Source organism: Drosophila virilis, unplaced genomic scaffold, assembly GCF_030788295.1.
Source record: "Drosophila virilis strain 15010-1051.87 unplaced genomic scaffold, Dvir_AGI_RSII-ME tig00003822, whole genome shotgun sequence".
NCBI classification, from domain to species: Eukaryota; Metazoa; Arthropoda; class Insecta; order Diptera; family Drosophilidae; genus Drosophila; species Drosophila virilis.
The window spans coordinates 4,360-28,074 of record NW_027212957.1 but is presented as its reverse complement, the minus strand read 5'-3'; the positions used below and the strand labels follow the sequence as shown (position 1 = coordinate 28,074).

Below are 23,715 nucleotides of genomic sequence, written 5' to 3'. Positions count from 1 at the left end.
AGATGGATTAGTTAGAGTTGTAACTCTAAACACAAGCAGTGGTGTTATCAAACGGCCAGTAACAAAGCTCTGTCCATTACCCATACAAGAGAAATGGATTGATAATGACACCTAACCTTTATGTAAATGCTAACTAGTAATCTTCTTCAAACCCGAGAATTTGAAAGCCGCTGGATATAAATTTGATGATGAATGCTGCAATCATCAAAAAAGGGAGAATGTTTGGGCTACAGCCAAACAGCAAAAGCAATCAAGCCAGCCTAAGAGAGGTGCGACCAAATACACACACAGACAGTACAACGGTAACTACACAAATTGCGCTCCAGCATTCAGTCCTGTCTTTAAGTTGTCTTACATCGTTACATGTCGAAGTCTGTGAGCGTCAGTCCAAGTCAACGGACATACGCTCTGTGTAGCTCAAATTAATAATTATAGTATAAAGGTAAAGTTCAATAAAATTGAAGCTTTAAAATGAACCGCTCGTGAACTGGGAGTCTTTTGCTAATCTCAACATTAACAATCGTGCAAAACCCTCAAAGCTGCCTCGGTTGGTAACCACGCCGCAGGCTGCATCATATCTACGGGTAGTTTGGGGCTCCGCACCTGGCTCAGCTGATATCCAACAGGAACGATTGGTCGAAAATTAAGCAGATTAATGTCTTTGAATTCCTCCACCAGTCGGGCGTACTCACAAGATGCATTAAACGTTTTTATTCCCCTGAAGAGGGTATTATAATTTTGTTGTGATATGTGCAACGCATAGAAGGAGACATCTCCGACCCCATGAAGTGTATATATTCTTGATCAGCATCAACAGCCGAGACGATATAGCCATGTCGGTCTGTCTTTCCTGTCAGTTTTATAGCTGTCCTTATGAAACTTTGTAGAAGTCCTCCTTTCTGTTGCACGCAGCATCTTATGGGTGTCATGGGAACGATCGGTCAAAAATTTAATTGTTGTAATGAAAAAACAATTTGTTTATCAAGATATCTTGACCAAAGTCAGAATTTATTAGTTTTACTATTCTCCTCATATATATCCAAAATCCTATTAAGATCGGACCATAAAATAATATAGCTGCCATAGGAACGATCGGTCGAAAATTATGTTAATGTGTGAAAAATCATTTGTTTTTCAAGATATCTTGACCAAGTTCGGCATTTATTAGTTTTTTTATACTCCCCCATATACATGCAAAATCCTATTAAGATCAGGCCCCTATATCATATAGCTGCCATAGGAAAGATCGGTCGAATATATTAAGTTGTTGTATAAAAAAACATTTTATTTTTTCAAGATATGTTGACAAAACTCGGCACTTATTAGTTTTACTACGCTCCTTAAATAAAGGCAATGCTGCCATATTAAGATCGGACCACTATATCATTTAGCTGCCATAGGAACGATCGGTCGAAAATTAAGTTGTGTAAAAATAAATATTCTTTATCAAGATATCTTGACTTAACTCAGCATTTACTAGTTTTACTATACTCCTCATATATATGCAAAATCCTATTAATATCGGACCACTATATCATGTAGCTTCCATAGGAAAACTTTATTGTCAATTCAAGATATTTTGATTAAACACGGAATTTAAAGATTTCACTATGCTCCCTTAATGCGAAATCTTATTAACGTCGGACTACTATATCATATATCTACCATAGAACCGATCGGTCGAAAACTAGCTTTTTGATTAAAAACCTTTTTTATTTAACAAGACGTCTTGAGCAAACTCAGCATTAACTATGTTCCCTGTGCTTCTTAGATACAGGCAAAACACTATATGCATTAAGAAAAGGTTGGGTCTGCAAGGGTATTAGATCCTCGGCGTGCCAAAGATAGCCTTTCTCTCTCTCTTTAATATTGTTGATGATCGAAGGCTACAGACACCTTGTCAATGCTATCCAAGTTAGAGTGTCGATTAATTAACATCTTTAATATTGGCAAGAAAGTTATAGTGCTGTAGAAAATCTGATCCAATGATTGGAAATTTTGTATCAGCAATGATAAATTTTCATGTGTATGGACGACGTAACCCAAGATCGAGAGTGAGGCGGGTTGAGCCATATGTTTTAATGGTAGTGCTGTTAGCAGTAAAAAAGAGAATTTTCGCCGGTGGCTAAGACACGTCGGTTTAGTGTCGATAAGGAACTTTTTGCCAGACTTTGTGTCTGGAATAAATAGTCGATAAGATGTTGTTATACTGTGAACGTTTATACTAAGCATGGAAAACAGATTGGGCGTCGAAGTTTGCTAATTTGATTTTTTCGGCGGTGTTTGCCTGTTTATTACGTTTTTGTTGTTTATTTGATTAATGGAAGGACTGCAGCCATACTTGTTATAAGACCAGCAATTTTGGTTTGAATCGGTATATGCGATCGGTGTTTTGCATTGATCTTTTGAATAATTATGTCCTAGGTACCCAGAGGTTTTTCAATCTTACTGATTCGGTTGTCATTTAAATGCTTAGTTGCAGTGTTATTACGTGAATGCACTGCGACGTTATCACATGCAGTATAACTGAATGTATCCATTACGGCGTCAGCGGCTGTTGCAAGTACGTTAATGTTGTATTCGGGGAAGTCTCAAGAATACCTGCTATGACGGCGCGAGCTGCAGGAGGTAGGAGCTTAATCCAATAACGACGCACAACTGATTCGTCATTAGTGGTATTTTTTTGCTGTAGTTGGCTGAGGAGATGGCTTGGACGTCCATCACCAAGTTGAATGCCTGGGGTAAGGTTGTCGAGGCGTGTGTGGCCTGTTTGAATGTAGTGTATGGATTTGTTTTAGGATCATTTTGAACAAGATCGTGAAATTTATCTAAATATTTCGGATCGGCATATGTGGAGACGGCTGCATACTTCTCGTGTTCCTTCCGTAACCCTTTGCCTTGTAAAAGAAAACAACTTTCTAGCTTTGTTAAAAATATTTCAATGTTTGTAATCGTGTGTAGTTGAAGAAATATCATCTTGACCAAAGCGTCTTGCATTTGGTGGAACTGCGCAAAATGTCTATATTTGCGTGAGTATGTCGCAGCAAGGCTATATGAGTGTGTGCATAAGAATTTTATTCCAAATTGAATAGACGAAAACTACAGAATAATATAATATTTCGAAATTCTAAATTAGTGCAAGCAAACTTATCAAAGACCAAAACTTTAAATGTATCTATTTCTGTGATGCCCGATCGCCCCAACATTATACAATTTAAAACTTGTTTGCGCCCTGAACCTATTGAAAAGGGGCTAGAAGTAGATCAAACAGGGGTGAGTAGGACCTCGATAAACAAAATAAAATCGGACCTACGAATTTCGGCTACTCCTGGAACACACATACACACATACATCTCATAAATAATCAAACAACATTATTGACAATTTCATACAACTTTTTTTCTTGCAGGGCGAACGCGAAAACGGTTTGACAAAACTAATACACAGGGCAAATAAATAACTATAGCTCTATCCTAAAAAATAAATATCAATATTAAATAGGTTCAAGTCATAGGCGCTTATGTGTCAACATTACTTATAAATAATAATCATAAATAGTAATAATAACTAGAAAAATACAATCAAATTATTCTAATAAGTATTACACCTATTCAAAATTAAATCAAGTAAGAGTTACTAGTCGGGACCTGCCAACTAGGGAAGACCCTGAAGCCTTTTATTCCAACACCAAATTAATTTAAAACAAGTAAGAGGTTCTAGTCGGGAGCTCCCGATTAGGGGATAACCCCGATCTCATTAAAAATGGGTATAAGGGTATATTGTATTTGTGCGAAATCCAAATGTATGTAACAGGCAGAAGGAAGCATCTCCGACCCGATCTAGCCATGTCCGTCTTTCTGTCTTTCCATCTGTCCGTATGTATGAACGCAAGGATCTCAGAACCTATAATAGCTAGGTAGGTGCTCCTAGTGCCTGCACAGATTGAGTTTGTTTCCGAAAATCGATAACTTACTTAGTTTCCAAGCAATCGATAAAAATCGATATCGACGGCCTGTTTTTTGAGCAAATTGGGTAAATAATAATAGCTAGAGTTACCAAACATGATATATTCTAGAATATTATATAAATATCAAGTATCTTTCATTTTATACCTATCGCCACCTCCTCGCTACCACCACAAAGCCATAAATCAAGTTAATAACCCAACTTTTATTGCCAACCAATTTAAGCCACAATTTAAATGCATTGACCTTTGCAGAATACACAAATATTGTATGGTACAATAAGATATACTGTAGAAAATTTCATAAAGATCGGTTAAGAAAAAACCAAAGTAACTGCGCAATTGGATGGGACAGCTAGCGAATACTTCTATTTCTGTATACATGTACGCATTCATGTGCATCTGATTCGCATTCTATCGTATTCTTACAGCATGGTAATTGCGACTCTTTTTGTAATGCTATTTTAGTTCGTGTTTTTTCTCATAAGAACTTAATTATTGGTGTGGCTGCTGAGTAGAGGCATAGCAAGTGAGTTCGAGCCCTACCGGAGAAAGTTTTTTTTTTTTCTGGTGTGGCTGTTGAGCAGAGTCGACAGCAAGTAATGCGGTCAGTTGCGAGTTCGAACCCCGCCAATTTAAATTTATTTGGTGTTGCAATAAAAGGGTTCAGGGTCTTCTCTAGTTCTTTTTTCCCAACTAGAACCTCTTACTTGTTTCATTGTTGAAACGTTTGTTTGATTATGGTTGTTGTTGGTTCTTATAGAAATTGTTTTAAAGTCGTGATTGAATTTTGGGCAGAAGTAGCTGCAGAAAGCCGGGCGTTGTGTTTGCAACTTCGGTATCTTGCTTGAGAATTTTTGAAAAAGAGCTTTTGGTCCAAACGCCCTCTCCATGTTTTTATTACTCCATGGCTTAATGGCATATATACATACAGACACACACAAAAGTATTGGCACAGCAAACATTTTCTACTTTCCACCCACTTTGCGTCCCTATAAGAGCTAGAGACTTGAAATCTTAGATGTAGGTGCTCCTAGTGCCTGCGCAGATCGAGTTTGTTTCCGATAATCGATAACTAACTCAATTTCCAAGCAATCGATTAAAATCGATATCGGTGCTGCAAGGTTTTTCTTCGAAGGCATTATTTGTCTTGCCACACACAATAATTTTGCGATCTGAGCGAAAAATATTAAATTTACTTTCTCACAGTTTTATGGCTGTCTTTATGAAACTTTGCAGGAGTCCCTCTTTCTATTGCACAAACGCAGATATCTTGACCAAACTCGACATTTATTAGTTTTACAATGATCTTCATACATATGCAAAATCCTAATAAGATTGAACCACTTATCATATAGCTGCCATAGGATCTGTTTGGGCTACAGCCTAATTTAGAATATTATAAGAGAGCGCATGAAAAGTGAGATTAACGGTAAATGCTCCTGCGGTTAGATCAGCCGATTTTGAGTAATATCGTATTACTTAATGGATCACGCGCTATCACGGTTGAGTTGAATTTAGTGGCTCTCCCAAGAGCTCAAGCATTCAGTCCTGTCCTTAAGTTTTCTTATTTCCTTGCATTTTGTAATTATTTTGAGCTTGAATTTGCCCGCTTAGTAACAGCGGAATCGGCGACACATCTCGACGTCTGTGAGCATCTTTCCAAGTCAACGGACATACGCTCTGTGTAGGGCAAATTATTAACTATGGTATTTAGGGTAAAGTTCGATAAAAATAAAGCCTTAAAATGAACCGCTCCTGAACTGGGAGTCTTTTGCTAATTTTAATTCCCAACAATCGTGCGAAACCCTCAAAGCTGCCTTGGTAGGTAACCACGCCGCAGGCCGCATCATATCTACGGGCAGTTTGGGTCTCCGCACCTGGCGCAGCCGATATCCAACATATTTTTGGTGCCTCCTGTGAGGAGATTCTTTGCGATTGGACTGAGGAGTTTAGAATTGGACATTGGATTGTGATCGTTGAAGACACTCGGTACTTACCGCATTCAATGAGACGTGTCTGCATCAGACTATGAATGAACATTGTATAACCCCTATGGAGGAAAAGAAGTTGTCCACGGGGAGGCTGCAAACTTTCAGTAGTAATTCAAGGCATTCAAGGATGTGTTCCTATCGCGTGTCCATCACTGTCGGATGCCTACTGACTTACACCGCTTCCATTATTTAAAGGATTCGTTATCAAAGGAAGCTGTTAAAGATATAGATCCCTTGACTATGATAGAATCGAATTACCCATTAGCATGGAAAATGCTGGTGAATTTATATCACAATAAACGAGTATTGCTTTTACATTACATAGATGTTTTGATCATCAATTAGCAGTTGAACATGGTCTGTGCACATCTGTCGCTCATGTGTGAGCTCGTTGGGGAAAGTTGGAGCTGATATAAAACAGCAGTCTCAACTTTTGGTATATTATATGATGAAGAAGCTGCCTAAGGCAAGGCGTATATGGCTTACGTGCAAGTCAAAGCTACACAAAAGCTTCATTTATTACTCGACAAGTGTCCGCGAATGCAGTCCAACAACCACGACTTACATCGAAACAAGTACACATTTAAGCCAATGGTTAAGCGAATGAAAGAATTACGGAATCGTCTACAGGAATTGAGCTAAAAAAAAGAATGCCTATATGATCCACAGGTAAAGCATCAAATATTTGCGTATGTCCTACCCAAGGTGAGTCAAAGAATGCCTGATAGAAGAATATCTACCACGAAGTGGCCACATCTACAGGATTTCCATTTAGCCGATATTAATTATTTTATTTTATGAAGAGTTAATGCTCGGTGAAGTCCACCGAGTGCCAACAAGTTTACCTTTAGCATAAAATACGCATTTAAGCTATATCGTGACTGGAAAGATCAACCAACGTGCGTCAATGGTATCATCGCACACAGTGAAGGTACACGCTTATGATGCAAAGGCGGAGCTCGACAATGTTTTACGCAAGTTTTGGGAACTAGAGCAATTTGACAATGAGGACAACGAGGTCTCTCAGTGAGGAAGGGGGTGCGAGGACTTTTTTTGTCAATACTTGTCGTTGTTTTATATTCGGGAAAATATCTTGTGCGTCTATGTATTTGTCCCATCTGGATCAAACTATGGTGATTGGTTTGTCATATCGAAGCGCACTGAAGCCACAAGATTATCTGGACAGGCGCCTGCGTGCAGACCCTAGGTTGAGAAAAGCATATTGTCACACCATTAATGAGTATCTGGAGCTGAGCGAAATGGAAGACGAAATCATCCGAAGGAGAAGTTCAACAAGCGTAATCTAAGATTCGTGCTTATGGCTGATGTAAACAAAATTTACAGTTGCATCAATATTCCAAGGGAAGATGCCCATAAAACGATCACATCGAGGAGTATGCATGCTCAACAGTTATGTTTGGAATTAGCTCAGTACCCTTTTAAGCTCTGCGAGTCATGCGATAGTTTGGTGTAAAGGAGACATTTCCATTGGCAGTGGATGTGCTGAAACATCATTATTGTTTGTGATGCATCAACTCATGCCTATGGAGCGTGCTCCAACCGGGGATCATGCATTTCATACGAAGTTGCTGCTGTCAAAATGTAAGGTCTCGCCTGTTAAGCCACAATTAACCATACCCAGAGCTATGTGCTACTCTTAAAGCTGCAAAAATGTATAAGTATTTTAAATAGAATTTGCGAATTAATATGTTTATAATTAATATGTTTCTGCAGTATTATTTTCGGTCCGACTGAATGATAGCCATCAGATGGATCCGTAAAGGAGGTGCAAACTGGAAGGTATTTGTATCAAATCGCATAAACAAAATTCTGGAGATCTCGAATGCAAAGCAATAGAGACAGGTTCCCTCGAATGATAATCCTGCCGACCATCTGAGTCGGGGAATTAGTGTATGTAAGTCACTCTCACATGTGAGTATTGAGACAAGAAGCTTGACTTGCCACAAAATATCATTGGAAAAGATGCCAAGCTCGATGTTCGTAAGTCAATATTCATCGCTTACACGACTTCGTCGAGTTATGGTATATGTTACACATATTATCCGCAACTTTCGCATAATAGAGTCTGAGCGTAAGCGAAGTGAGGTATCAACAGATGAATTAGGATAAGAAGTAATATGATTAGTGTAAAATGACTGTTTTGTTAAGGAATGGAAAGCACTTTCTTCTGACATACCGGTGCCCACCCAACGTAGATCGTTTTGGTATACATAAATGTAGCACATGTTTTAAAATGAAGCATCAGTTTGCAAGTTAACAAATGGGAAATTTGTTCATAGCCAGACGTGGTCTATGTGTCTAATTTTGTCGGAGCCAAAAAAAAAACCTGATAGGGAGGCATACTATTCATACATTTGAAGATTAATCGCGCCAAAATTGCTGAATAAGGGAATCACTTGGCAATTCAACCATCCATCAGCTCCACACTTTAGTGGATTATGGGAAGCCGGAGTTAAGTCTCCTTGGCATCGGTGGGTCGGATTACAAGCACTCATGCTGGTGCAGATGGATTAGTTAGAGTTGTAACTCTAAACACAAGCAGTGGTGTTATCAAACGGCCAGTAACAAAGCTCTGTCCATTACCCATACAAGAGAAATGGATTGATAATGACACCTAACCTTTATGTAAATGCTAACTAGTAATCTTCTTCAAACCCGAGAATTTGAAAGCCGCTGGATATAAATTTGATGATGAATGCTGCAATCATCAAAAAAGGGAGAATGTTTGGGCTACAGCCAAACAGCAAAAGCAATCAAGCCAGCCTAAGAGAGGTGCGACCAAATACACACACAGACAGTACAACGGTAACTACACAAATTGCGCTCCAGCATTCAGTCCTGTCTTTAAGTTGTCTTACATCGTTACATGTCGAAGTCTGTGAGCGTCAGTCCAAGTCAACGGACATACGCTCTGTGTAGCTCAAATTAATAATTATAGTATAAAGGTAAAGTTCAATAAAATTGAAGCTTTAAAATGAACCGCTCGTGAACTGGGAGTCTTTTGCTAATCTCAACATTAACAATCGTGCAAAACCCTCAAAGCTGCCTCGGTTGGTAACCACGCCGCAGGCTGCATCATATCTACGGGTAGTTTGGGGCTCCGCACCTGGCTCAGCTGATATCCAACAGGAACGATTGGTCGAAAATTAAGCAGACATTTAATAGTTTTACTGTGCTACTCATATACATACAAAATCCTAATAAGATCGGACCACTATATCATATAGCTGCCATAGAAATGATCGGTCGATAGCTAGGCTTTTTACTAAAAACCTTTTTTGTTTACAAAAATATCTTGACCAAACTCGGCATCAACTATTTTCCCTGTGCTTCTTATATACCGGCAAGGCACTATGAGCATAATGAAAGGGTTGGGTCCACAAGGGTATTATATCTTCAGCGTGATTTTCTCATCTTGGGTTCTTTTTAATTTTCCACACTATATCGCTCCGTTCACGGTCATTTAAAACCCGAGGGTGCCCTTGCCGTGTAGCGTGTTAAGGGCTTTGTGATCCTTTAAAGCGTTGTACAATGCTGCGAATCGTAAAACGACTTCTTATCATAATTTCCCCGATATCAGCATACCATTTACTTTGCTAATGGAAATATAAAATTATTTTGCGTTTAAATTCAGTGGTTCCTTTTTATTTTGGACTCATATTTGAATTATTTTTATTGTTTAGGACAAAATGCAAGTCTAAATTCGACATATATCTATGATTTCATATAATAGAAAAACGTACAGGCCTTAGTTGTTTCACATATTTCCAAAATTTAAAAATGTGAAAGCAGATATAGGCTATTAGATTATTTCAGATCGCCACATTGGCGGACGCCCAGGCAGACAGACATGACTAGTTCAACTCAGCTATTGAGGCTGAGATGCTTCCTTCTGCATGTGAGAGAATGTTTCGAGCTACAATTTAACATTTAGTATTAAGTACCTTGCTATGTTATTTGAATAAATATCGATACCACTAATCGTACAATGCATTGTAAGGTTAGTGATTGAACTGTAATCAGCATTTTTAGGCTTTCACATAAAGCTGTAATCTGTCCTGTTGGGTAAAAAAGTTGAAGCGGAGCTGATATACATTTACACTTAAAATAACGATTTTTCGAATAATTATTTTTACGGTCTTCGAGGAGTCTTACTCGAACATAGGGCTACAGAACAGGAACCTAAGGATGAGGTGGAATTCCGGAAGAAGCGCAGCACTAAAACTAATTTGTGTTAAGCTTGATATGTGTTATGATCGCAAGTACGGCAACAATTAAAGCTACATTGTATTGTCAGTCTGCTTGCCTTGGTGCATTTAATATTTCTTGCAGTCATGTTAATTTCGTCGATTTATGTAAATATAAATTATGTTAATTAAGGAAATGCATACTGATTGTCAAGAGATTGGTAGATCGCCTCAAAAGCTGTATAGAAATTTGTCAAATGGATTCTTGCAAATGTACAGAATCACATTGAAAGTTACAGTTGTATTGTTTTCAAATTAGTTGAAATAAATTAATCGGTGCAGCACATAAAAATATGAATAAAATTGAACATTTTTTGCGGTCTGCTTGCCTCGATGGTATGCAGAATAAACTGAAATAGGAAGACTCCAAAAACTAAACCTTAACCAAATGGTAGCTGCAGATCACCGTAGGCTCCTCGAGCAGGTGACCCATGTCCGCAGTGGATATTTCGTAATGAGCTTTCGCTGACGGCTGGGCTCGACAGTGGACGCTGCACGTGTGTCAGGTAGAGAGCTGCATGGCTTCACTCACAACATACGTTGAATTGAATGGACTCGAATTGAATTAAAATGAGTGAGTACGAGGCTTACGATGAAACGAATGAGTACCTATGTGAGTGCGTGTTGTGTTTCATACTAGACGGCAACAGACGCAAGCAGTAAAATAAAAGGACGAAGAAAAAAATCGGTGACGGTATGGGGCATAAGAAATAAATGTTTTTTTTTTGTTATTTTCCGTTCTTCTTTTTATACCCTGATCCCATTGATAATGGGTATAAGGGTATATTGTATTTGTGCAAAATGCAAATGTATGTAACAGGCATATATTCCTGATCAGCATCAATAGCCAAGTCGATCTAGCCATGTCCGTCTGTCCGTCCGTCCGTCCGTCCGTATGTTTGAAAGCAAGGATCTCAGAACCTAAAAGAGCTAAAGACTTGAAATTTTAGATGTAGGTGCTAGTGCCTGCGCAGATCGAGTTTGTTTCTGATAATCGATAACTCACTCCGTTTCCAAGCAATCGATAAAAGTCGATCTCAAAATCCCGTTTTTTGGGAAATTTTTGTAAATAATATGAGCTAGTTGGAAGAAGAGGGTTCAGGATATCCCCTCCCGACTAGAACCTCTTACTTGTTGGTATTGTTCATTTGAACGTGTTTATTTCGCCATTCATGCACCTCTCTAATATGTATGCATTTTTGAGTCAAGCTTTGAAGAAAGTGCAGATGAATTCGTGCGCCTATTTTGGGAAATAAAATCTTGCGTAGAAACTAGAGCTACCACCTCAAGGGAAGAAAATGATTCGTTTGGATATATACCAGATTGCCTAGTAGCTAAGATTTAGTGTGTTAACCCTCAAGCCAAGTTTCAAATTTTCAATTCCTGACCTTGGAACGGAATCCTCAAAATCGTCCTCTAAAAGTCGGTATTCAAATTTTTAATGGAATACTTGGATCTGGGTCATATGTCGCTAGTCGTTTCAGCCCATGTATATGGGTCGAAAAATTTAAGCTTGCCTATTCAAGGCATATATCATCTTTTAATATAAATGTTCCACCAGAAATATGTACTACAATTATCTGATGTAGAAAGTTTTAGCCGGATATTTAAAGGTTAAAGAATATAAAGCCGAAAAAAATCGATCTCAAATATTATTACCCCCTCTATCTAGTGCTTGCCTATTAACTCAGTAGAGGTCTTAAATATAAACTACCTACCCTGTTTGACGATTCTCTTGCCCTCAATTTTAATATTATCACTTTTACTGAGACATGGCTAAAACAGAAAATTTGTCAATACTTCCTTGCAAATACACCTCTAACAAATTTTATTTTCCGTAACGGAAGAAACGTATGCATAACTGTTGTGCCTTTTTCTTCACAACTAATTGAGCTTTTGATTTCGGTGATCGAGCAAGTGGGTGTAAAAGTGGCATGTGGTAGTTTGTGTGACTATATATTATGTTTTGCTATTCCACCACTATCTAAAATGACCATTTACCAAAGCCATATTAACGCTATTAAATCTTTCTCCTCCCCTTCGTCGTTCTTGACGACTTAAATCTCTTAAAGAGGTTGCCAAGTCATTGCCAATAGATTCAACCTTCCCTAGCTGATGTTCATCAACTTAATAATTTTATTCTGTAAGTGGATCGATCTCAATTGTGCAATTGTGCAGACACTGATGTTGCCCTTTAACTTTATCCTGCACTCGCCCTTTGATATATGTGTCTTTCTTGATTACCCAACGATGTCTGATAGCGCTCCCTGGTTCTCAGGGGAGCTCCGCAAGTGTGGAGAAATTTATTTATTTTTAATGCAGCTCCCACGAATGCTTTTGGAGCGATATGGCCACGGCGCTTATCTCAACATCTTTCAGAGTGGACTGGAGACACTGTGACACTGAGACATTGACACACCATTAGCAGTCTCTTCACGGTAGATAACTTGGTTCTGAGCATGCCAGAGACCCAACAGAAGTAAACTCAGGAAAGTTGAGCGCAACGAACGGAGGATAATTAGGTAGCAGAAACCTCAGCCTCAGAAGCAATGCTTTACAGCCGTTCCGCAGGAATAAAGGATATACTATTGTTAATATACAAAACACAATAAAAAAACAAGTAATAAGTTCTAGTCGGGAGCTCCCGACTAGGGGATACCCTGAACCCTCTTATTCCAACACCAAAGAAATTAATAAGAAAAAGTTCCCTTGGCAGGGTTCGAACTCGCAACTGACCGCATTACTTGCTGTCGACTCTACTCAACTGCTACACCAGCAAAAAAAAAAAAGTACTTTCCCCGGTAAGGCTCGAACTCGCGACAGACCGCACCACTTGCTATGCCTCTACTCAGCAGCCACACCAATAATTAAGTACTTATGTTAAAAAAAAGGAAGTAAAATACCATTACAAAACAAGTCCCAATGACCATGCTGTTAGAATGAAAAGCAGACGCGAATGTGTGTGTGTACATGTATACAGAAATTCTTCAAGCTGCTGCCCCATTCAATTGCGCAGTTGCATATAACTTTGGTTTTTTCTTAACCGATCTTTATGAAATTTTCTACAGTATATCTTATTGTACCATAGAATATTTGTGTATTCTGAAAAGTCAAGTGCATTTAAATTGTGGCTTAAATTGGATGGCAATAAAAGTTGGGTTATTAACTTAATTTATAGCTCTAGGGTGATAGCGGGGAGGTGGCGGTAGATATAAAATGAAAGATACTTGACATATATATTATATTCGAAAAACAACATATTATGTTTGGTGACCTTACCTCTTATTATTTACCAATATTGCCCAAAAAACAAGATATCGATATCGATTGCTTGGAAACGGAGTAAGTTATCGATTATCGGAAACAAACTCGATCTGCACGGGCACTAGGAGCACCTACATCTAAAATTTCAAGTCTCTAGCTCTTAAAGGTTCTGAGATCCTTGCGTTCATACATACGGACGGACGGACAGATGGACAGACGGACATGGCTAGATTGATTCAGTTATTGATGCTGATCAAGAATATATATACTTATGGGGTCGGAGATGCTTCCTTCTACATTTGGATTTTGCACAAATACAATATACCCTTATACCTTACCTTATACATTTTTAATGGGTTCAGGGTATAAGAAAAATAAGTGGTTATAGCCGGGAATATTCCGACTAAGGGATGCCATGCAGCTTTATTTGCCAACACCAAATGCAGCTCTCGCAACGAGTGCGTTTGTTTTAGCACAAATAGAAATAAATTAAAAACAAAATAGTTCCTTCAATAAGACTCGAACCCGGTACAGAACACCTCTACCTAAGAGCCATACCACTAATTAACTCTAGGAGGACCTACATTCGAAATTTCAAGTCTCTAGCTCTTATAGAAAGAAAAAACACACGAGAAAATATAATTATCTCTTCGCATGGATGCTGAAATGTGAAGACTGTCATGACCGTAATCCTTTAGGTACTTCGCCGAAAAAAAAATGTTTAAATATAAATAAAAATTTTGTATTACTTACATGACTTGTTTTATAGCAAAAAAACATAAATGGCAGAAAAAACAATAAATTGTATGCGTTCGACTTAAAGATGTTCATTTTACTGAAATAAATTAAAAAAATTTTAATTTTAGTAATGTCTGAAGCATACAATCTAGTTAGATACGCATGCTCTCTCGAAGTAAGGGTTCCATTTAAGGTACTCTTTTCAACATTTCGCCATGTTTTAAATCTAAAAAAATCTGTAGGATTATTATGATTTAAAATTTCTTATTTAAAGTTGCCGCTTGCCTTCGTTGATATACCAGCTGTTTATGGTTATGATACTTTACCATTTTGCACAAGATCGATAGAAAACTCTATTAATCATCGCAAAAAACACGAAATGATCGCGGCAAATTTACACATTTTTCTCAAAATTGCAATTTTTGAAAAATATATGATATGAGTTTTCTTATGGGGAAAAAGAAATGTGTAAGAAATGTGGTCGGTGGACAAAAGATATTAGTTCATAAATTTAAAGGATATATATATATATATAATGAACAAGTGAGCGGCTCTTTGGTGGAGTTGCCGACAAGGGGATACCCTGAACACTCTTCTACCAACAAAAAATGACCCTAAGACCCTTAGCAGTAATAAAAGTATATTGAAAAAAGCTCCCTCGGTAGTGTTTCAACGCGCAACAGACAACACTACTTGCCCCTACTCTATGAAAACAAGTAAGAAGTTCTAGTCGGCCTTCGTTTTTGTTTGGGTTCGAGACACGTTCGAACGCTTAGACAGCAAGAGAGTAAGAAATACATTTTACCTGTGCGTTAAAACGGGATCGCTGCTCTTTTTTATTCCCTCGCACTACAGAAACTGTTTTGGGTAACTCTCAGTGCTCTTTCTATATGTGTATTTACCGTTGTACTGTCAGTGTGCGTCTGTCCGAACAAGCAAAAATGCCCACAAATTCAATTTTTCTGAAAATTGGTTCTGTTGCTGGTGGATCGCTACATTTAGCCAAATACAATATAAACACTAAGGTGAAAACCGCCCAAACATTTGCTTGCGACGCAAAATTTCTACCCTGGCTTCCTGAACTGGGTTTTACAATTTCGCACGACTTGCTAGCTGATTGTCTGTTCGAATGGCAAAGTCGCGGCTTGTTGATTCTGACACGAGCAACGAAGCTAGTCGCCAGCCTGCGTTCAGCAAAGCTGGTCGATGGTGTTTTGCGTCGCTTCGTTTCCGATTTACATTGAGCGATAAAGTTTTGATCCTACGATCGACACAAAGTGCTTTTGCTTAATCCATGAAATGAATGCCTTATTTAAATGATATATTACCCTAGATACCAACAATAAATTTTACAGGAAAATTGAAGAATTTAATAATTTTTATACAAGGCGCTTCTTGCGCAATAACTATGTTAAGAAAATAGCACACATTTATTGATTTCAGTTTTGTTTTTGGACAGTGTATGCTCGAGAAAAGTTCTTGTCTCAGCCAATGGCGTGCAAGCACCTTTGGTTGTATGCGTGAATTATGCATGAATAAGTACATCAAAATACGTATGTATGTAAGTATGTGTTGTTATTCACTGCTCTGGCTTTAGCTGACAATAAATTAATTTTGTTAGTTTTCTAGCGCTGTTCATGACCTACCCCAAATTTGTGTTGCATATGAAAAACTCTTAGAAAATAGCTACTTTTAAATATATGCACTTATTTATAGTTTTTCTTTAATTTAATTATTAATTAAATTGTTATTATTTTAATGTAATACAAATTATATTAAGAAATATAAGTGAAAATTTGTGGTTTTTAAAGATAATTCTTCTTAATTGTTTTATTTTTAATTACATTTTTTTATTGTAATTAAAAAGTCCAAATGTACTTTAATGTAAAATTAACATTAATTTAATTAAATGAAATTGAATATATAAATATTTGCATCTACTTAAAAATAGATATTTTCTACGGATTGTCAACACAAATTCGGGATAGATCAGCGCTAAAAAGCCAGAACAGCGAATAAAAAATACATTCAAATATGCTGTTATGTATGTATATTCAGGCCTGAAGTTGAGAGTACATTTTTTTCCAGCTTTTTCGCTCTCTCGACTGTGAGAGCGCAATGATACAGATTTCGTTTTCGTTCATAATTTTCAAAAAATCAAGCTGCATATTGACATTTTATTGTATGGCGTTGCTCATCTTAGTATTTAGATTGTCTTTGATTTAGCCATACCAGCCATACCAACCATATTGAACAGTTTCTGTTAGCTAAATTGAATGCATGTGATTCCATACATATATATATCTATGAATATTTACAGGTAATGCTTTAAATACCCTGAGCCCATTCAAAATAGGTAACACGGTATAACGATTTTGTACCTATATATGTAAAAGGCAAAACAAAACAAATCCGACCTCATAAAGCTTATATATTCGTTGGCAGTATCAATATTCGAGAGATCTAGTCAAGATCTTCTGTATGTCTGTCCGCTTGTCCGAATGAGAGCCAGAAGTATTCACCAATAATAACAAATATTACACACCACAAGAAAATTTATTCAATATCGGTTAAGAAACATATAAATTAAAAATAACCCCTTTTATAATATAGTATCGGACACTCCTCGGACTAGCCCGTGCCAAATTTTATGCTTTATATTTAGTTCTTTATCCAGGGCCTAAAAAATTTAAATCTGCCTGTACTATTTTGAAAATATATTTGAAGCTAATTAAACCATTATATGAAAAAACTTTTTCTGCGCCCACTAGTTTTGCAGTGAGAATCTTAAAGCCGAAAAATATACGCATCAACCAAATTATCACAAATATCGCTTAAAATAAATAAACATTTTCCGCCAATATCAAGAGTGATTGGTGTGACACTCGTGTCAAATGAATATTCGTGAAGATTTTTGAAATTATTTTTAAGCCGATCGGATGATAAACAAAATCTTTTGTAGAACTGTTTTGCGCTATTTACTACAGCTTGGGATGAAATTTCGAAAATCGATGAAGCATGCCAAGCTCCTATGTGGGGCTTTGAAAATAGGCTTGAAGCAAATCAGATGAAACTTACAACTTGATTCTGCAAAAATATATGAAACACGTTTTGAATGAGCTCGAAACATTACCCACCAAATCTTTGACCGCCAAAGTGTGAAACACCTATTCCAATGAAATCGAAGGAGTCTCTTTGAAAATGATTTTGAGGCTGAGCTAAATACAAACGCTTTTCGCCATTAAGATGAAATATTTCAAACCCACGTGCATCTTGGCGTGCATCTCTAGCACATAAATGATTGCCGTTTGGGCTGTGTGTTGACTACCAATCACTTTATCAGGACAAATAGTTTTATATATGTATATTTAGCGGGTGTTGCCCGGCTTTGCCCGTGGAACGTTTCGTGCTAAAAATTTTAGAAATTTTGAAATCTACCCGTTTAACCGTAAGCTCCACTTCTATTTAAAAATATGTTAAAACTACATCGAATAAGAGGTTTCTGTCCTTGTAAGTCTAAATCAAAAAATCATTGAATCGCCCTTATTACCTAGGAGCTATTGTTTTGCGAAAAATGTGGCGCACACCTCAAATAATTTTTCATATAGATCCTTAAAAATGAATTTGAGCTCGAAACGTCACCCACCAAATCTTTGACCCAAATTTCGAAAAAGGTGTACATTTTTTAAAAAGTGTAAAACACACCCCAAAGGAATTTGAACAAAGATATTTTAAATTGATTTAAAGGACGATCGGATACAATCATTATTCGCGATTTATCCATACTTGCATGTGGAATTTCCCGAAACTCCGTTTTGATGTTCACCATCTTCATATAAGTTTACTACAGTGAAAATTTAAGATTTCTAGCTCTGACGGCTTGGGCTGTGCGTTGATCACCAGTCAGCCAATAAGTCAGCCAGGACAAACATTTTTATTTATAGAGCTATAATAAGATATATAAAAAAGTTATGACAAGCATAGTAACCTGCCGTAACTAACAAGAAAATGTTCTGTTGCATATTGTAATAGATGTTTACTTTCAATGCAATCAAAATTATATTAATATAAAAAAAAAATACCCGTTTTATAAGATTATATTTACAGGGTATAATGCACACATTTGATAACAGAGATAAAGAAATATATCTAAATTGAGATAAAAAATAATAAGATAGCTCGGACTGTGCTTTGGTTTTTAGATGTGAAAGATACAAAATCAGTGTTTTGTGCATTGATGCTTCTTGGCCTTAAAAAAATGGCCAGACGATCCATAATTTTTATTATTATATGGGTACATTTTTCCTGCACTTTACCAAAAAAGGTCAGCAATCATCCATTGTAATTACACTCAAATTTTAAATTCGTCATATGTAGGTTACAAAATGTGATGATAATACAACAGAGACAGCTAGTGGCACAGCATATTGGAAATTTCGGGGCGTTCGTTACACAACTTCTGAAGACATTCTATGTTGGAAGGACCATTGGGAACTCTTTTTACGCGAGTGTAACACAACTACCGGCCAGTGGCTGCCAGAAAAGGTTGTATGCAAACCAGAAGAGAGGATTAATAAATATTGCCCGGAGGACTTAGTCGAAATTTATGATGACAAAGGTGATCCGCTATGTTTTAAAATTTCATCAAAACCACAGAAGTATGATGACAATTTTTGCCATGGCTCTAATAAAATTTTACCATTAGATATTTCTAAACATCAGATTGTAAGTTTCACACAGTTCTTGTATGAAAAAAACGTTAGTGAATATTGGTTACCAATACAACGTGAAAATAGTTATATGCCATATAAAATACGTTTGCCAGGTGACCGTTGGGGACAAATTGTCAACGACAATATTAACCTAACAGATTTAAGATCTGATAAAAAATGTATGTCAGTACGATATTACCATCGCCTACAACAAAAAAATGATAAGAAAGAGAGTTCTGATTTTATCATAAATATTACTGATTGTGAAGACTTGTTGCACTCGATTTGTATATATCAAGATAACCTAATAGCCAGATCAGGCTGTCCCGAAGGAGAAGGCGCGCTTACTTATCGTCCACATGAATGCTATGGTGTCAACTGGCAAAAAATATTATCTACAGAACAAAATTCGATTCGCATAAAAGAATATTTTTCAAAACGCAATAGCTTAAGAATGTTACTTAGCGAATTCCTACCAAGGGAAAAAAAAAACGAATTCTTTCAAGTTGACAATTTTGTGGACAAATTTGGCGACGAATACGTGATTCTCATGAACAGAAATGAAGTAGTGCAAGTTGTTAGTCATGCAAATAACAAAAGATTACCGATTTTATACAAAAATACTATCGACAGACTAGAAAACCCCGTTGAACTGATATTGAAAGTCGACATAACATTACAAGCGTTAATTCTGATAGTTTACAATGGGGACTATATTTGGCGTATTAATAAAAATGACAATGGTGTGCAATGTTTTACAAACGCAGATTATGATCTTCAAAGAAGCACTAAAATTGATCTTATTTGGGAAAATAAAAGCAAGACCAAGTCAATCTTTAAATTGAAACTACTTGGCGACGGACCAGGCGAATATTGGTGTGAAGGACACACTATCTTCGATTTTAATTTTGTGACCACCCAACGGGTAGTGGCAACAAAAGAACAACGTGGACATTCCTTTGCTATGAAAATAAATATCCCATGCATTATAGAAACTAAAAATGAATACACTAACATGTGCAACAATATTTATAAAAACATAAAAAAGCTTGGAAAGCATGTACTGAAGGTGCTACGAGAAAGAAGTAGCGAGGTGTCTCGAGACTTGAATCTACATAATTCACGTATTATGGATATAGAAGAAATTGCTACACAAAATATAAATTGTTGGGTTCACTTGACTGCTTCCCTAAAAAACTCTGCAGTTGATAATAGTGAAGAGGAAAGTAGCCAGGAAGATAATAGCTTGGAAAACGATAATAATGTTAGACACGACACTTCAGTTCGTATGCAAGTTTGGACTTTATTAAAAGAGCTTTTATCACTTTACAGCCCAAATAATTCGATTGTAATACGTAGCTCAGAATATTGTTTTCCAATTCAATTTAATTTGAATAATGACACATACCAGTGGAAGCAGGCGGTGATTGGGCAAGTGGGCACATTATCACGATTGTGTCTTCAAACTAATGGCATGCCATATACACGCCATTGTCTTGGCAATTTTACGCATGGTGCTTATTGGGAAACATTGAAGGGAAACATATCATGCCAACTTAACGAATACAAATTGAAAATAACAAAAACTCTTTACAGCTTAACTAACTCGAAAATGCTTAAAGCTACACCAGCAAGGGTGGTTAAAAAAGTTAAAGATATTTTGCAAGAATATGCTGGACAAGTTTTACCTGTGGATATACATTTTACTGCTGACATTGTGCAAGCTTCTGTAAAAAGTTTGGATCAGTTTGTTTTGAGTTTGCCAAAAAAAGCGATGGGTGCGGAACTTGTTCATGCTGACGCAGTATTGAAAGACATCACCCGAGATCTTATATATATTTACAATTATCTGATAAATGTGAAAGAAACCACAATACGGATGTCAGCTGAATTAAACTCAACCAACAAACTTCTGGAGGCATTTGAAATCGCAATGAATACTTTTTCATCACAGACAATATTTAATAAAGATAATGTAAGCGGATCTATTGGAAATTCTAATGAATTAGAACCGAGAGCCGATTTTGAAGTGTTGGACTATGAGGATATTGGAGTTTCCGTAAAAATATCACCCAATTTACTCTATTTTATTATTAACCCGTTGATAGCTAATATTTCTGGAATAGCAATATTTAAAAATGATAATAATACAACGGAACTACCATATTTACTAAATGGTGCATTTAAAAATGAGCACTACCGATTCCTGCAGTCGAATCATGAAATTGAGGACTTCATTTACGAACCTAACTTACAATTAGCCACATATGTTCCAGAAAAACTCTTGGGACAATTGGATGCAAATTTAAATACCCTTAATGTTACCGAGGTAACAAATAGTATTGTGATTATTAAAGTCTACTCAAATGACAAACTTTTTCAATCACAAGCCAATCATATCTCACAAAGTGCTTTGGGTCGTGTCGTTTCAATATCCTTACCGGGTCACAGTACGCATTTACCTGAAGAATTGCCACTTGCTTTTAGACTTTTTCAAAGTGATTCATCAAAACACAATAAAACCAAAAATATGTGTGGATATTGGAATTTTGAAAAGTGGGCCTCAGATGGGATTCAGGTCTCCAGTCTCTCCGAAATGTACGAAGATATTGTGTTATGTCAAGTAAGCCATCTAACGCCATTCGCTTACCTAGTAGGCTTTAATTTTACTGTGGAAGAAGACATTGAAGTAAATATCCAGCAAATTCATGACCAGGCTCTTGACATTATAACGGTAATAGGCTGTACATTATCACTTCTCGGTATATCTGGCATATTTATAACTGCAGCAATATTTAATTCTTGGCGCCAGAAACCGTCTTCCAAGGTACTACTACAACTTTCAGCTGCAATAGCTTTGCAGATGATAATTCTTTGCTTTGTTAATACAGAGGAATATTCACTACATTTAATTATAAATAAAATTATACCTAGTTGTGTAGCAATTGGCGCTCTTCTTCACTACTCTGTCCTGGTTCAGTTTTTCTGGATGATGGTGATTGCATACTTGCAATTCAAGCGATATGTGCATGTATTTGGAGGAACTCGGCCGAACAGGTTCTTTATAAAATCGACCGCTCTATGTTGGGGTGTACCAGTTATACCAGTTGTGCTTGTTATTCTGCTAGATTCTGATTCGTTTAGTCAAGGGGCCATTTGCTACCCTTCCGGTTATGCGCTTTACTTCGGCATAATTATGCCAATTTCCATCATCATAATAGCAAACTTTATTATCTTTTGTCTTATTATATATAATATATTAGGAAGGTCCAGCACACCAATAAGGCATACTGATAAACCCGTTTTAATCTATCAGATAAGGTTATCAGTACTGCTCTTCTTTTTATTGGGATTTACATGGTTTTTCGGTTTTTTATCAACAATAAAAGTTGGTATTGTATTTTCATATCTTTTCTGTCTCACAGCAACTCTGCAAGGGTTTGTTATCTTTATATATTTTATTATCTTAGATCCTGTTACGAGACGTATGTGGCGAAAATTTTTTTACGAGCTTTGTTCTAATAAGAGTTATCTTCAAAGTACAGGTACTATTAAAGACACAACGCAATCATATTAAATAATATAATACTTAAGTTGTCATTGATTTATTCGTTAAAAACACTTGTACTAGGTTAATTATATTACAAGTATGTATAGTATTTAATATTCTAATAAACAATTATTGCACGAAATATCTTAATGATGATGTTGACTGGCCCGATCTCCGATGTGTATGTATGTATGTATTTTGTTTATTATAAAACAAAACAATTGCGGAACTTCCGGTGGGCTGTCTGTTTTCTTGTTTGCTTGACTTTCATCAGCCCCATTTGTAAGCTTATAATTATCCATTATGTGAATCGTGTAATGACAATCAACCGTTGGTATGTTTGCGTGTAGGCATAGTCGAAAAATCTTTAATTGGTGAGGGTGGGCTTATAATTTTTATACCGTAAGCCCATTAAAAATGGGCTTAAGGGTATATTGTATTTGTGCGAAATGCAAATGTATGTAACAGGCAGAAGGAAACATCTCCGACCCCATAAAGTATATATATTCTTGATCCGTCCGTCCGTCCGTCCGTATGTATGAACGCAAGGATCTCAGAACCTATAAGAGCTAGAGACATCAAATTTTAGAAATAGATGCTCCTAGTTCCCGCGCAGATCGAATTTGTTTCCGACAATTGATAACTTACTCCGTTTCCAAGCAATCGATAAAATCAATGTCGATATCCTGTTTATGGGCAGTTTTGGCACTAACCAAAAAATTGAATTTGTGCGCAGTTTTGCTATCTTTTTATTTCTAAATTTCGAATTTTTTGGTTCTTTATTTAAAATGCTTTTATAAATAATAAGTCCAATAGACTTGTCCTGCTTCAGTCAGCCAAACTGCTGCAGCCCCGTCAGCTCCTGGCCACAAAGGGAAAACTTACCCGCAATCTAGTCCACTTTGTAAGAAGCAGTGTCTGTGCCTCTTAATATTTCATATGTTCCCAATTATTTGTGATCCTAAATTTTGGCTTGCACAAATGATTGTTTAAGAGTTCAAACAAAGAAGACGAAACCCGCCTTTCAGGCTGAAGATCAAGTCCTGCCGCAAAAAACTAGCTTTGTCTTCCGACCAAGATTCTATTCATTATCAGAATGTCAGAGGTCTCGTTCCAAACTTAAAAATCTTTTTTGGCTAGCTATCCTACGGTTCGGATATATTCGCATTTTCAGAAACATGGTTAAATTCAAACAATTGATTTTGAGGTTTTTTTGAACAATATT

The 23,715-nt window shown here is 36.8% G+C and overlaps 2 protein-coding genes across 3 annotated transcripts in view; one reads left to right on the top strand and one right to left on the bottom strand.

Moving 5' to 3' along the window:
* LOC26531103 (aminopeptidase N) overlaps positions 1-14,321 on the bottom strand; it is a 77,353-nt gene extending 63,032 nt beyond the window's left edge. Inside the window, exon 1 of the mRNA XM_032433974.2 lies at positions 14,244-14,321. Within this exon, the coding sequence (XP_032289865.1) occupies positions 14,244-14,321 (78 nt within the window). The remainder of the gene's footprint in view (positions 1-14,243) is intronic.
* A 4,119-nt stretch (positions 14,322-18,440) lies between these two features.
* On the top strand, positions 18,441-22,651 carry LOC116650408 (uncharacterized). 2 transcript variants are annotated; one of them, XM_070211151.1, is made up of 2 exons: positions 18,441-18,552; positions 18,634-22,651. In XM_070211151.1, the coding sequence occupies exons 1-2, from the start codon at positions 18,519-18,521 to the stop codon at positions 22,515-22,517; spliced, it is 3,918 nt and encodes a 1,305-aa protein (XP_070067252.1). In that variant the 5' UTR covers positions 18,441-18,518; the 3' UTR covers positions 22,518-22,651. The 2 variants fall into 2 exon arrangements, with proteins under 2 accessions (XP_070067252.1, XP_032289871.1); XM_032433980.2 differs by having other exon boundaries at positions 18,606-22,651.
* Positions 22,652-23,715: the final 1,064 nt, after the last annotated feature.